Source organism: Lepisma saccharinum, chromosome 27 (assembly GCF_977018435.1).
Source record: "Lepisma saccharinum chromosome 27, izLepSacc3.1, whole genome shotgun sequence".
In the NCBI taxonomy this organism is placed as follows: Eukaryota; Metazoa; Arthropoda; class Insecta; order Zygentoma; family Lepismatidae; genus Lepisma; species Lepisma saccharinum.
This window is the reverse complement of record NC_139255.1, coordinates 17,214,222-17,231,096: the sequence shown is the minus strand read 5'-3', so window position 1 is coordinate 17,231,096 and position 16,875 is coordinate 17,214,222. Positions and strand designations below refer to the sequence as shown.

Sequence of the window (16,875 nt, the reverse complement as noted above, 5' to 3'; positions counted from 1 at the left end):
AATGCAACCGACCCAGGTGCAAGACCTGTCCCATCCTCATCACTTCTCACACCCTCCAGGTGCACACGGCCACTGGCAAATTTACCCTCCATCCCAAAGGGACCTGCCATGCCTCAAACCTTATCTACATCCTCACCTGCAACATCTGTGGTGATTTTTACCTGGGGGAAACATCAACGGCCCTCAACCTCCGCATCAATAACCACCGCTCCTCCACCCACAACCTGGACTTCACTGTCGCCGTCCACACCAACCACCACAACATCAGTTTCAACGACTGCTTCCGGGTAGCGATCATCCACCTCCTACCCCAACCAGCCAACACCTCTGTTCGCAAAAGATGGGAAAGGGCCTATATATCGGCCATGAGTGCAACCACTCCACCTGGCCTGAACAAGGCCACCCAGTAATGCCCAACCCTCACCCACCACCCTCCCGCCCTCCCTCCCAACTCATCCTCCCCACTCACAGTTTACGACGAGCCTGGTGACGAAACAGTGTTTTTTTCGTTCTACGCACCGCTTCTTCTTCAATGGGGACCTGGCAACTCTGCAGGACCCCAACTTCCGGTTCCGTCTTCTGTTTCTTCTCACACCGATGATGCTATAAATTAGCGAAAATTTTGAATTTTCCTACTGTCCGGTGAGTGTTTCCTTTTACCTTATTTGATTTTTACTTAGCCCTTTTGGCCCTCCTTGCTTTTATCCTATATATATATATATATATATATATATATATATATATATATATATATATATATATATATAGTAAATATCTATCAACGCTCATTATCTTTTCTAGGGAACAATGAACATTTGTTTATCAAAAAAGCTTTTTATTGGGTTAAATTTGTGAAGTTCTATTCATATAAATTATAATACATAACTATGAGGGTGGATCAAATTAAAACAGAACAGTGGATGTATTGGGTTATATTTATGTATGTGTGTGGCGACAACCCTGTGTAGAGGTAGAGCGGGAGGTAAGGAAGGAAACCCCTACTGCATAATGGACTCACCCTACATAGTCGTGCATGAGCACATGATATACGGAGGCGGTCAGGCAGCAGTATCGTCCAAGAAGGCAAGCAGGCAGGCAGTCAGTCAGTGCTTCACCTGCAGCGGCAGAATGTTTGCCAGCAAAGAAGAGCAACTTGGTATTATTCTTTTCTTAGTGGCAGTAGTTGGTGTTCACGAAGTGCAGTGATGAATGTAGGCAGTCTATGGAGAACATGCTCTGTCATTGACACGTGTGCAGGACTGGCACAAGCGTTTCTGTGAGGGACGGAAATCTATGAAGGATGATGAGTGACCTGGTCAAACTCACGTCGTCATCATGGATGCTCTGGTGGAACAAATCAACAGGATAATCTGCCCAAACAGATGAGTCAGCATCAGGGACATCAGCATGGATGTGAGAGTGGTTTCGGTTCCATACGTACCATCATCACAGACAGACTGCAGTACAGGAAAGTGAGTGCACAGTGGGTGCCACATCATTTCACAGATGATCAGAAGAGCCTACGTATGGGATTGTCTGTGCAGCATCTTCTGAGATATCGTGCCGAACACAATTTCCTGGAACGGGTTGTTGATGTTGAATCTTGGTGCCACCATTTCCAACCCGAAAGAAAATGACAAAGCCAACAGTGGAGACATCCAAGCTCTCCACCGCCGAAAAAGTCCAAGATGGTGAAGAGTAGTGGCAAAGTCATGCTAACGTTTATTCGATCATGATGGACCCCTTCTCCTCGAGTTCATGGACCATGGTCAAATGATCAACGCTGCTTGTTACTGCAGTACCCTCCACAGTTTGCATGCAGCAATCAAGGCCAAAGGCCAGACCTGTTGTCCTCTGGAGTGTTTTGCTACATGACAACGTGCAGCCACATATGTCAGCTGTTACAAAGAACACGTTGGCGATGTTTGGGTGGACAGTGTTGGAACACCCACCTGATCTATCACCATGCGACTTCCATATCTATGGTCCGTTGAAAAAGGCATTGAAGGGTCGGCACTTCCACTCGGACAATGACTTCCTGGACAATGTCACAACTGGTTTCGATCTCAGCCAAAGGAGTTCTACGTGCGAGGTATTCACTGCTTGGTGAAACAGAGGGACAAGTCCTTGTGTAACTTTAGAGATTACTTTTGAAATAAACCTTGTTGATTTCATCCTGTGGCACCTGTTCCGTTTTCACTTGTTCCACTCTAATACATTTCTCTACGTTTTAATGAAAGATCTCAGACAAATGATTTTGCGCAATAAGTTTGAAAGATATTTTAGAAGGCTGTCTCGTTTAACATAAAAGGAAATCATTTCATATCCCTCTCTTGCACAAGCTTCCTGCTAGAGGTGACACACACAACTTTTCTCGGGACCTTTATAAATGCAGGGCCAAACTTCCAGGTGCAATGTACACCGATATATTTGTAACATCACCCCAATCTATTGTTGCATGTGAAGGAGATAAAAGTTGGTTAATTCCTCTTACATTCTGCATTTTTCAAATATCTGGGAAATATTGAATCGATTCACCTTCTTCCTTCGGTACTGAGTATTGGCAAAAGCAAGTTAAGTTAGGCAAATGTTAGCCATGTGAAATTTTTATGTAGTAATTTACTGTGAATGGAAAAGAAATGTTAAATAAATGAAAATGATATCAGAAATTCACTGTATTTTTAGCACATTAGTACAAGTTACCTGATCAAAAAGTAGTCGCAGCTGTCTTTCTGATTCTCCGACCCATTTACTTAAGCAGTCTGCTCCTTTTCTCATAAAAAATGCAACACGTCTACCATCCTGACTACATTCATTGGCAAGTGCTCGAGCAATCAGTGTTTTTCCAGTTCCTGTGTAACAAAAATATATAATTATAAAGGATATCAAATAAGGGAATGAAAGTTGCACTTTATTCTTCACACTGTTCAGTAAATAGTTATGAAGTTACCTTTTGCACTCTAGAATTTTGTATGTGCATGATTTCTACATTTTGACCTCAATTATGAAAGTTTTCTTTGGAAAAAATGGTACAAATTGCATAAAACAAGTAAGCAGCAGTAAAAGGTAAAGATAACTTATGCATCTGCTGAGAAGTTTATGGTTTACAACCCTTATGTCTACATGAAAGAGGTATCAACATTTACTCATTATTCATAGGGTTATCATAATTTTTCACAACCAGATCCGTACTTCATCAAGTCCAGCTGCTATTAATTAACTTTTCAGGTTAACTATAATGTTTTGACATAGTAATAAATAGTGTTGGACAATATATCATCGACAATATTTCACGATATTGATAAAATATCATCCAGAAGATATCAACTAAATGATTATCATCACGATATTTTGGTAATATATGTCAGCGATATATAGTCACGATATTTTGGTGATATATATCATGTTAGCAATATATCAACACAATATTTTAGCAATATACTCTATGTGATCAAAAGTATCCGGACATACCGCGAACTGTGTGTTTATCATAGAGGGCGACACACTGCCATCTACCACGTGGAACACATGGACAGCGATCTCAGTAGTCTGCAGACAGCACGAGACAACAGTATGGAGCGGTCTGAGGAACTCACGGACTTTCAACGTGGTCAGGTGGTTGGGTGTCACTTGTGTAAGAAGTGTCTGAGTGCGAGATTTCCACCCTCCTAAACATCCCTAGGTCCACTGTTTTCTATGTTATACTGAAGTGGAAACGTGAAGGGACATGTACAACTCAAAAGTGTGCAGGCCGACCTCCCATGTTGACCTAAAGGGACAGTCGAGTGTTGAAGAGGGTCGTACAGCGTAATTGTCAATCATCCATCGCCATCAGCACACAGGAATTCCGAACTGCATCAGGATCTACTCCAAGCACCACAACTGTTCGGTGCGATGCGGCAACTTGGTTTCCATGGCCAAACATCACACAGGCAAACACCAAACGCCACCTCGCGTGGTGCAAAGAACATCAAAACTGGACCATTGAACAGTGGAAAACCGTTGTGTGGAGTGATGAATCACGGTACACAATGTGGTGTGGGTGTGGTGAATGCCTGGTGAACAATATCTACCAGCATGTACAGGGTTCCTACACAAAATCATGCAATTTTTTCCAGGACATTTCCAGGACTTTTCAAGGATTTTCTACAATTGCTCCAGGACAAGTGTAGAAAGTAAGAATGGCAAAATACACATCATTACATATTTTCTTTTATTAAAAAAAAAAAAAGTTCTAAATTTTTTTTAATGCAGGCTCCCACCTCCCCTACACCTGCTCCTTTCCACACCTTTCATTTCTCAGTATAATGAAGGTTATTTAATTTTTACAATACAGAAAAAATACAAAGGTAGAAAAAAATAAACACAAGTATATATAAGATTATAAAAAATTACCATCTTGTATGTTGTAAACAAGAATAATATCCTTGAAAAACTTGGAATATTTAGGATAGCAAACCCTTTTTTTTAACCATTATTATTATCATCATATTTTCTACCTCTGAGCGATACAAAATCATACAAAAATGCGGGGCATTATACTTCAATCACAAAAATAAAACTTATCACAAAACTATGACTACAGTACACAGCAACATGACATAAGTAAATAAACCACTGTTATGACACTGGCCTGTTTTAAATGAAAACTTATTGTAATTCATACAAATAAAACGGGGCAAAGGAATTTCCAGGACAATCTCCAAAATTCCAGGTAAAGCTTGGAAAAATGTGAAATTTCATAACATTTCCATGCCTGGAATGAATATTTTCAAATTCCAGGTTTTCCAGGACACGTAGGAACCCTGATGTATAGTGTCGACAATGAAATTCGGGGGTGGCGGGGTTACAGTGTGGTCATGTTTCTTTTGGAGAGGCTTGGCTCCCTTGTAGCTTTAAGTAGCAATGTCAAGGCACAAGCTTACATTGACATTTTAACCACTTTCATGCTGCCATGAAGACCAGTTCGGTTTGGTTTGAGTTGTTGTTTTAAGTCTACTTTATGCACAGTAAGGCTAATCAGAACTGGACCTACAGTTTCAAGTGGGATCTGAACCACTATGTGCCTCCACTGGGTATTGACCCAGGACCCCTTGATTACAGGGCAACGACGCTACCACTGCACCATCAGGGAGGCCCTAAGAAGAACATCTCTGGGATGTTTTGGAACGCCAATTTCATGCTAGACCACACCGACCCACATCGATACCTCTTCTCAATTTGGCACTCTGCGAGGAATGGGCTGCCATTCCCCAGGAAACCTTCCGCCACCTGACTGAAAGTATGACTGCGAGAGTGAAGGCTGTCATCAAGGGCCAACACCGTATAGACTGACAGTGTTCCCGATGGAGGGTGGCCAAAACTTGTACTCCATTTTCAGGTGGGTGTTCAGATACTTCTGCCATGATCACATAGAGTATATCATGCCAGCAATATATCGTCACGATACTTGGTGATATATATCACGATGATATATCGCCAATATCACGATACGGAAAAATATAATATCATGTATAGTCTGTGACGATATATTGCTATATCAAATTTCCGATATCATCCATCCATAATTACAACCCGTATGTCTACATTCAAGAGGTATCAACATTTACTAACTATTCAAAGGTTATCACTCATTTTGCAAAACCAAATCCTTCCATTTAAATTAATTTACCATTTATTAATAAGGAATCCGCACATGCCAGTAGAACAAAAAACAATGTGTTTGTGAATTTCTTTGATAGAGTAATTAGGTTATGTAACCATAAGGAGGAAAGGGAGAAAGAGATAAACTGGATCATGAGGGTGGGCAGAAAGAGACTGATCTGAAGGATAATCTGAAAAGAGCATGTAAAATTTGCAGTAAAGAGTTGGAATATTCGAACAAAGAAAATAAAGTGAATGTGGGGGAAGAAAAAGGAAAAAAAAAAGAGGGAATGAAATTTAAATGCATAGGTATCCCATATCTCAAAGGGGTCTTGGAGAAAAATGAGAAATTAACAAGAGGGTATGGAATTAAATGCCGGATGAAGGCCGCAAAAACCATGTAAAACACTTTTCGGAGTATAAGAAAGATGGAAAGGAAAGTGAAATGGAGGGGGAAAAGAAAGGCATATACAGTATTAAATGCGTATGTAACAAGGAATACATCGGACAAACAGGAAGGAGCATGGATATTAAATGGAGAGAACATGACAAAGACATTAGGAAGGGGTTCCCAGAACAGGATTTCTGAGCATATTATTGATATGGGACATAAAATTAAAAAACGGGAGATCGCCCATAACGAAAATAAACCGATTAGTAGGAATGTGTATGAGGCGTCATACATTTGCAGAGATAGAGAGAATAAATTAAATAGAGAGGATGGCAACGTAGATGAGCTTTGGGTTGGAATGTTTAGATGAGAAGAATGCAAATATAGAAAAATTGGTTTCCAGATTACCCCAGACATAATTCGGGCAGCTCAGATAACGCGCAACTTCGCATACGATACTATAAATGGTCCAGTAAAACATTCGAAAAATTTAGCGATGACGTTACCTTTTGTTGAACTTAGTTTGTGTGTATTTTTGTCATAATTCGCACAGTGATTGGCACAAATTTGTTTCGAAAATTTGTTGGATACTAAATTGTTCTGTTTCTGGAGAAACTGGGTATGCTCCCTTAGAACTCTTCTAAAACAAATAAATTGACCACAAAATGAGGATATTCAGGATCTTCCTTGGAGAGAGAAACTATTCCATGCACAATCAAATAATCTCCGAAAAAAGGAACAATCCTAGGGCCTACGAGCTAATTAAAGGCGATTTAGTGTTAAAAAAGACACACAAACTAAGTTCAGCAAAAAATAACGTCATCGCTAAATTTTGTGAATGTTTTACTGGACCATTTATAGTAAAAGAAATTAAGAACAACGCAGCAGAATTGCAAGATCCATGGACTCAAGAAGATTCCGGAAAAGAAAATTTCCAAAATCTGAAAAAGATTAATTGTTCTCCAGAGAGGAAGGAAGAGTTATTAAAGTTGTGGAAATCGTAACGTTTTACTTGTTATGATAAAGTTTTGAATTAATTATTATTCTATTGATTACCTTGTTGGAAGAAGGAGAAGAAGAAAAAATGGATATAATGAAGAATTAGAAAACAAAAATAAATAATGTTAACTTATATTTATTTTTATTTTCTTCTGGGGGAACGCTATGTGTCGCCCTAGTCAACACATGTTCTTTCAAGTACAAAAATGTTCAGTCTGTGTTATACTAGTTAGTGTTGAAATCATTTCTTTTAAAAATGTTAGAATCCTGTCTTTAAAAATGAGTTATTGTTAATACCTCTATAGGTAAAGGATTGTTTAACTTAATTCTAGTAGAGATGCTGAAACTATGGATATGTAAACAATCATGTAGTTACCTTGGGAAAATGTAAACAAATTTTTGATATAAAAGAGCAAGACTTTTGTAAGCCAGCGGGACATTCTCCTGGTTGCTGAAAGGCTGATGGTTCAGGGGACATTGGGGAAATATCTTGCTTCGTTCTTCGGTCCGGCTGGTGTACTTGTACTCCAGGTTGGCAGATATTTCACAACCCAACTCTGAATAAGGTGTTCTCCTGCATCATCAAAAGACCAGGGTTTTAAACTTCGGTACAACAAATAGGTTTAGGCCTACAAGTTGTATCGGGTGAATTGTCTGTTGAAAAGTGTGTGTATATCATCAGAAACTTTAAATAAATCTTCTAGTAAGAGATCTGGATAATCATTTATTCCTAACCAATATAGGATAATTAAAAATAAATCCTGCACCACAGACCACGTAAGGGCTTGGTCCTTCTAACCCTAAGAAGCCTTTGAGAAGTCCGATAAAAGGGTTGTAACTGACTAACATAAAGCTCTAAAGGCAGAAGGTGCATGTCAGATGGAAAGGATCTTTTAACTTCAGGGACTGCTAATTTGTAACGGAATATGGAGGCTGCAACAGTTTTAGGCATAGTTTTTGAATTCCTGTTTAACCTATATCAAATCCACATCCTTATTCCTGGTTTTTAAAATATCTTGACGTGGCTACGGAAAGTTTTTTGTAGTCGAAGTTTTGGACCTGAAGAAGAGAACAGTAGATTCTCGAAACGTAGTTTTGTAAATAACATACTCATAAAAAGTAAGTACCATTTTTTGTGCTTTTTGGATATTTTTAATATTTTTAAAGTACGTGTTATATTGCTATTGTGAGTAATTCGCACATTCATAATGAGATCGACTTGAAATAACATATTTATATACTCACATTCACTTGTATGGGCTACATGTGCTGCATTTTTTCAACAGTGCCAATGTTATTCTCTTAAAAGAGAAATTATTTTCCCTTATCTTCAGCAGTTATTATACTTGTGAAATGGTATACCGTGTTTGTGCAGTCGCCATTCTTAAGATGTTATTTTAAGGATCGTTTGAGACCCCTTTTGCTGCCTTCGCGAACTGAAGAACTGAAGAAGCAAACAAATCTTATGGTAGTTTCCAGTCGAAGATCGGTCTGCAAGTGAAGACGTACCTAAGTACCATGTAAGACCCGTTAAGAGTTAATTGTGGCGACCGGAATGAATGATGAATTGATGAAATGGTGATGGGACAAACAGAATGATACATCTGACCAGGGTTCAAACCTGGGGTATCTGGTTTCGTAACATTACCTGACCAATCCACCTTGGAGGCTGGCAAGTCATTATATATGAAACTGAAAATGACAGAAGCAACAAACAGAATTAGAAGATTTCACTAGGCTTATAAAAGAATTGTAATCAATCCAATGGATGGGATGAATTTAATATCTCAAGACACAGGTTTATTTGTAACATATTAAACAGTAAAAATTCAAGATTTGGTATATCCACTGACTTTTTGAAGACACCCTAACCCCCAATGGGGGAGAAGACATTGCACCAGATGGTTGACAACAAATAACATTGCTGAAAGGGAAAGTAAAATAATCAAGGATTACAATGATATTTTAACAAAAAAGGAAAATCACAAACAGTTCTTATTACAAGTTTTTGTGACTATTGAAAAAGATATCCTTGATAGCATGAAAGAAACATTACTGAACAACTGAGGTTGAACAAACATTTTAATTCTGTTTAGTAATTTGCTTACAAGACTGTGTTCTTTGTAGCTAATTCATGTTGAATTGTTGGACTTTTAACCACTGTTTTTAATTCCTCTAATAAGTTCACGGTTCATTTTTCATGCAGTTTTTATGGAAAAATAAACGGTGAACTTACTAGAGTGAATTAATTACCTCTCTCAGCGAAACTGCCAAATGGATATTAGATACGCTGTTATTAGTTTCTATTTGTACCCACATTTCAGAGACTGGTTCTGTCTCTATCATCAGAGTGGTGAGGATAAAGATAGAACCCGTCTCTAAAATATGGGTACAAATAGAAACTAAAAACAGTGGTTCAAGTCCAACAACGCAACATTATACGGTGTTGTCAATACTTTATATAAATTTCCAACTAATACTGTATGATAGTTTTTCTTGTATGTACGCATTGCTTGCATGATAAAATTATTTTCCTGTAGTTTACGGTTATTACAAGCATAAGAAAAACAGTTTTTTCCTTTGTGACGTTTCAGGAGAACACACGCTCCTTTCATCAGACATTTATTTTCATTTTGACTAAAGATACAGTTATAACAATGGTTAGTAATTTTTAAACAAAAAGAATCTGTTATATAATGGATGTTGTCAATGTTACATTGTTGTAATATAGCAACTTAACTGTGAAAAAAACAGTCTGTTTTATTTTTATTTTAGATTTTTTAAAATTATGAATCCCAAATATCATCAGGTAATTCAAATTCATCATTGTTTTCACAAAGTCTCTTGATGTTTTCTGTTACATTAAATTTTAAAGATGGTGGCTTACTCCATTTGTGAAAAAGAAAACTCCACACTGGATCTATGTTACCATTTTCATTATTTAATTTATTCCAGTGTTCTTCTGCAATGAACGAGGCTTCCCAGACATTCAACTCTGTGTTTCCCGTTAATCTTTTTAAAACCCTTCTCTTTTTAATCAAATGCTTCTCTTCGATGATATGAGTTGACAAACCTGTTCTTGGGTTTAGATTTATAGTGTCCAAATCGTGTTCGTGCCATCTTATTGCCATTTTCCTTGCTGTTTGTCCCACATAATCTTTTGAACATGAACAACTTATATTATATATTCCTGTGGTTTCCACATCTGGTAGCGAGTTCCTCATTTTGAATTCATTAAATGTACATTCCAAACTTCTTGGTGATTTAAAAACAATTTTGAAATTAAAACTTCTAAAAATTTTTGCAATTTTATGTGAGAATCCCTTGTGGAATGGAATGCACACAAATTTCTTTTCAACAGATTTTTCATCTTTGTCTGTATTTCTCTTTTCCTTTAGTTTTCTTGCGACTTGTTTTTTGATTTGGTTTATTCTGTTAGTGTGAAAGCCATTTTCTTTTGCTATATTAAAGAGCCTTTCTTCTTCATTTTTGATATCCTCATTATTAGAACATAGTCTATGTGCTCTCAGGAAAAAATTTAAAAATATGTTATCCATTGTTATACGCGAATGTTCTGATTTGGCATGGATGTATTTTTCCCCCGCTAATTTTTTTCTATGGACTGATGTTTGAATTGTTGAGTCAGTTGTCTTAATTTGCAGATCAAGGAAAGAAATTACATTGTTATTCATGGGTTCGCAAGTGAATTTTATGCGACGATGTGATTCATTTAACGATTTAAATACGTCCATGATGGTGTTCTCATTTTTAGCAATAATTAGCACATCATCTACATATCTGATGTAGAGTTTGATATCCGCACCTATGGCATTAACAATTGGAGATTCTATGTAATGAAGGAAAATGCTGGAGATGATTCCGGATACTGGGTTTCCCATTGATAGACCATTACTTTGCTGATATATTTTGCCATCAAATATAAAGTAATTGTAATTTGCACATACAGTAAACCATCGAACCATTTCCCATGATTCTACTGGGTTAACCTTCATCTCAATAAGCCATCTGTGTAATGCATCTGTGGCACCTTCTATTGGGACACTAGGATATAAATTTTCAACATCAAAACTTGCAATACGATACTCACTATTCCAAACAATATTTTTTAGTTTCTGTTTCACTTCATATGCATTTTTAACACTGAATGGTGTTTGTTGTTTAATTATAGCAAGTCTTTCAACTAAATATTTGGATAGTTTGTACGCAGGATGTGTGAAAGTTGCAATGATGGGTCGTATTGGAGTTCCCGGTTTGTGAGTTTTTGGTAGTCCAAAGGCAATCGGCAGGGTTGAATTTTTGACAATGAGTTTTTTCTTCATTTCTCTTGGTATCGTGATACTGCTTTCAATTACTTGTAAACAGAGCTACAGAACAAGTTGTAGAACACTACAGCAAGCTTTCAGAAAGGAGACTTGATAGGAAATTTTACCAGCTAATTCAAGAAGAACAAGTTATATACAACAACAATGAAAGAAGGGAAGCAGTTAATGTCACTGGTAAAATAGAAACTAAGAACATTGACAACAGATTATTTATAAATCTTACGGATATTGAGGTACCTGATGAGTATATAGAAATTTTTCAATTCGGAATGAAATTTTCAGTTGGTAGTGCTTATATACACAAGGAAGATTTCGTGATTTCAATAGAGAAAGCACTGAATTTCTTAGATGATGAGGAGGAAAAAAGAAAATTACGAAGTCTCACACATGATGCTCTTGATGAACGTTTAAGTTTTGAATACAACAGAAGAACTAACAGAGGTCCAAAATACACAGAACGGGAGAAAGAGCATATAAGGTTGGGAAAAAAAGTTCATGGTTTCAAGATCTGGTTGAAAGAAAACGACATTTTCTTAATAAAATCGGACAAGGAAAATAAACCTGTCCTTATCCGAATTAAGGACTATAAAGAAAAAATGGAAGAATGTTTCAAATTAAACAATTTCACAGAAACCTCTCGAAACCCTATAACTAAAATAATAAATGAGGTAAAGAAAGTAATTGAAAGCAGTATCACGATACCAAGAGAAATGAAGAAAAAACTCATTGTCAAAAATTCAACCCTGCCGATTGCCTTTGGACTACCAAAAACTCACAAACCGGGAACTCCAATACGACCCATCATTGCAACTTTCACACATCCTGCGTACAAACTATCCAAATATTTAGTTGAAAGACTTGCTATAATTAAACAACAAACACCATTCAGTGTTAAAAATGCATATGAAGTGAAACAGAAACTAAAAAATATTGTTTGGAATAGTGAGTATCGTATTGCAAGTTTTGATGTTGAAAATTTATATCCTAGTGTCCCAATAGAAGGTGCCACAGATGCATTACACAGATGGCTTATTGAGATGAAGGTTAACCCAGTAGAATCATGGGAAATGGTTCGATGGTTTACTGTATGTGCAAATTACAATTACTTTATATTTGATGGCAAAATATATCAGCAAACTAATGGTCTATCAATGGGAAACCCAGTATCCGGAATCATCTCCAGCATTTTCCTTCATTACATAGAATCTCCAATTGTTAATGCCATAGGTGCGGATATCAAACTCTACATCAGATATGTAGATGATGTGCTAATTATTGCTAAAAATGAGAACACCATCATGGACGTATTTAAATCGTTAAATGAATCACATCGTCGCATAAAATTCACTTGCGAACCCATGAATAACAATGTAATTTCTTTCCTTGATCTGCAAATTAAGACAACTGACTCAACAATTCAAACATCAGTCCATAGAAAAAAATTAGCGGGGGAAAAATACATCCATGCCAAATCAGAACATTCGCGTATAACAATGGATAACATATTTTTAAATTTTTTCCTGAGAGCACAAAGACTATGTTCTAATAATGAGGATATCAAAAATGAAGAAGAAAGGCTCTTTAATATAGCAAAAGAAAATGGCTTTCACACTAACAGAATAAACCAAATCAAAAAACAAGTCGCAAGAAAACTAAAGGAAAAGAGAAATACAGACAAAGATGAAAAATCTGTTGAAAAGAAATTTGTGTGCATTCCATTCCACAAGGGATTCTCACATAAAATTGCAAAAATTTTTAGAAGTTTTAATTTCAAAATTGTTTTTAAATCACCAAGAAGTTTGGAATGTACATTTAATGAATTCAAAATGAGGAACTCGCTACCAGATGTGGAAACCACAGGAATATATAATATAAGTTGTTCATGTTCAAAAGATTATGTGGGACAAACAGCAAGGAAAATGGCAATAAGATGGCACGAACACGATTTGGACACTATAAATCTAAACCCAAGAACAGGTTTGTCAACTCATATCATCGAAGAGAAGCATTTGATTAAAAAGAGAAGGGTTTTAAAAAGATTAACGGGAAACACAGAGTTGAATGTCTGGGAAGCCTCGTTCATTGCAGAAGAACACTGGAATAAATTAAATAATGAAAATGGTAACATAGATCCAGTGTGGAGTTTTCTTTTTCACAAATGGAGTAAGCCACCATCTTTAAAATTTAATGTAACAGAAAACATCAAGAGACTTTGTGAAAACAATGATGAATTTGAATTACCTGATGATATTTGGGATTCATAATTTTAAAAAATCTAAAATAAAAATAAAATAGACTGTTTTTTTTCACAGTTAAGTTGCTATATTACAACAATGTAACATTGACAACATCCATTATATAACAGATTCTTTTTGTTTAAAAATTACTAACCATTGTTATAACTGTATCTTTAGTCAAAATGAAAATAAATGTCTGATGAAAGGAGCGTGTGTTCTCCTGAAACGTCACAAAGGAAAAAACTGTTTTTCTTATGCTTGTAATAACCGTAAACTACAGGAAAATAATACTGTATGTTTCACAGATTACTTGAGAGCTTTAGTAAAGTGATAGTATCACTTATAAACATGCCTATAGACTTCCTTTCATAGGGTGTTCATAAAAGTGGAAAGAGGAGTTTGCAGAATCTGAGTTGAAAACCTGTGAACCTGCTTATTTATAGAAATGAAGATTGGGTTTCTAGCACAAAAAAATAACTTTCTTCATAACAACACGTGTGACAAAATACAAGGCAATCAAAAGTTTCCAGTCTTCACAGAACACACATAAAACAATATCTTACATACACATTGAACCAACAAAAAAATACAACTACTGTATAATGTGCACTTTCTCCCAAAATTTTTGCCCCCAAAAACTGTCATGCGAATTATGCATGGAATAGTAAAAATGAAACCACACATGCTTTCACTATGTCACTGCATATAACATGTATACATATCAACTGGTGTAAATACAAATTACCAGGTTGGATTTATTTATTGATATTAATTTTTAAAAAACACTATAAAAGTGAAATGGCCATTTTCCAAGATTTTTCACTTCGTAATGAAAAGTTTTGCGACACCAAGAGAAGCATCACAGTTTCTGGCAGAATCTGGTTTTCTTCTACCACAGAATAAACAAGGTGGTTACAGAAGTGAAAGCTTTGGCAAGCTAAACACGGTGGAAAGAGAGGGTTGGTGACTCATTGCATACATAAGACGATATTCTCCTCTTGGTCCACACAGCAACAGGTATTGAATAGGTATGATGTCATTCGCATAGCAACAACTTTACGACCTACAACTAAGAAAACCATGTCTTGAACCTGAATTGTACTGTGTATTATATAAGATTAAAATGGGTTGTCACTTTTCCTAGCTGCGCATTATATACATGCACACATTGTACATGCATAAATACGGTATAACTGTTGGGAGTTTATGTATCTTGTTTGAGTGAATAGTTTAATTTACAGTACACATTAATACAAATCTCTCTCACACATACATACCTGGAGGACCATAAAAGAGCACCCCTTTGGGAGGCTGAATATGAAATTTCTCAAAAATTTCCTTGTAAAGAAGTGGGAAGACGATCATTTCCTTCAAGCATCTGATGTGATCTTCTAGTCCACCAACATGAGAGAATCTCACATTTGAATCAATAGACATTGGATCAACGTCTGCTAAGCTGCCTCCCACCTTGGAACGTTCTCTAAGGACACCATGAGCAATTTCTTCGGCAGTGAAATTAAGCGGAAGACACCTGCAACGAAGATTACAACAAGGTTAAAACATTCTAAGGTAGGATGTTTCTCACAATTCTCTTAAAATATGAATTCAAAAAATATTTATAACAAAATTTGTAATTACTATTAGGGATGGACCGAGATGAAATTTTGGCCAATACTGATAAAGTACCAATATAAAATTTATCAATACAGATTACCAAAATTCTACCGATCCAATATAAAAATCCAAATGGTTCTTGAAGAACCTGAATGGATCATTAACCTCCTGAATAAATGTTTGTTTCCAAGTGACTGCAGTGCAAAAGAAGTTGCATATTTACAGATTTACTTTTTTAAAAAGTAGGGCATGGAAATTAGCCATTAAAATTTTAACAAAAATGGCAGAATTTTGCACTAAATAATAAGATATTTATCGGATCAGTGAAACAACTGGGAATTTTACCAATACACCGATATGCCTATATTGGCGAATACTGATAGATTACCAATTATCTGTCCCATCTCCAATTACTATAGTGCTTTTTTTCTGGGAAGAAAGGTTCTGGTGCTCTTCAAATTTATTTGGAACTGTTATGTTATTGTGTCCATCATAAGAACTACTACAAATATTGTGGTATGTTCACAAAGCATCCACATAGTTCATTAAAATAAAATGTCTTTAATTTGCTTCACACTTACAAAAGGTGTCAGTACAGCGTACCACCAGAAAAAATGATTGATTATAAATTCAAGGGCTGCTGGAAAAGTTTCTGCAAACTACCACCAACAGTGGCACTAGTGTTCCCCTATTATAAAACCTTTTTTATGTTTAAATTATCTTTGATTGTTTGTTTAAGCCTATTCGTTTATTTTTCACAGCAGTTTGAAGTAGTAGTTTCATGTGAGAAATTGAAAATATCTCGTGAACACTTTCGGGCAATGATTCTTTACGATTTCAAATGTAGTTTAGCACCAAAATAATGCATCCAGCGACTTCATTTGGCTTTTGGGGATGAAGCACCATCCAATAGGACTGTGTACAATTGGTTTTCCAAATTCCAGCATGGTTGCACATTTCTCAGTGATGAATTTCGTGAAGGTCGTCCATCCATGTCTCTTGATGCCATGATGCTGTGCGTGAAATGATTGAGAGAGAGATCAGCATGTGACATACAGTGAGATTCAGCCATCCTTGAACATTGACATGAAAGCAATACATACGATTTTGCATGGTCATCTGAACTTAAGGAAACTTGACCAAAGCTCAAAAACAGGTTCGTGTAAATTGGTGTAAAGAAATGCTAAAAAAAATTCAACCGAGGCAAGTCAAATTTGGTGTACTACATTGTTACAGGGGACGAAACTTGGATCCATTCATACGAACCTGAAACTAACAGCAATCCACTGTTTGGGTGTTTCAAAGTGAGCCGAAACCAACAAAAGTTGTTCGTTCGAGGAGTGCTGCCAAGCAAATCATTGCTTGTTTCTTCGGTTATACCAGACATGTGGCAACAATAGCTTTAGAAGATTGAAGAACTGTAAATGCTGAGTGGTACACAACAATTTGTTTGCCAGAGGTCATCAATGAATTGCGTAAAACAAACCCAAATCGTCGCATTATTTTCTTCATCACGACAACGCCAGTTCCCACTCAGCACACCAAACTGTTGATTTTGTGTCCATTAAAAATGTCGAATTAATGACTGATTGTCTGTACTCACCTGATTTATCACCTAATGACTTCTTTTTGTTCCCACACATGAAAA

The 16,875-nt window shown here is 36.4% G+C and overlaps 1 protein-coding gene across 2 annotated transcripts in view; it reads right to left on the bottom strand.

Moving 5' to 3' along the window:
* LOC145980291 (ATPase family AAA domain-containing protein 2-like) overlaps positions 1-16,875 on the bottom strand; it is a 189,775-nt gene that overhangs the window by 112,039 nt on the left and 60,861 nt on the right. For both annotated transcript variants that reach the window (XM_083113305.1, XM_083113306.1), the window contains exons 9-10: positions 14,891-15,144; positions 2,704-2,852 (exon numbers count right to left, since the gene is read on the bottom strand). In XM_083113305.1, coding sequence (XP_082969431.1) covers positions 2,704-2,852; positions 14,891-15,144 — 403 coding nt within the window. The remainder of the gene's footprint in view (positions 1-2,703; positions 2,853-14,890; positions 15,145-16,875) is intronic.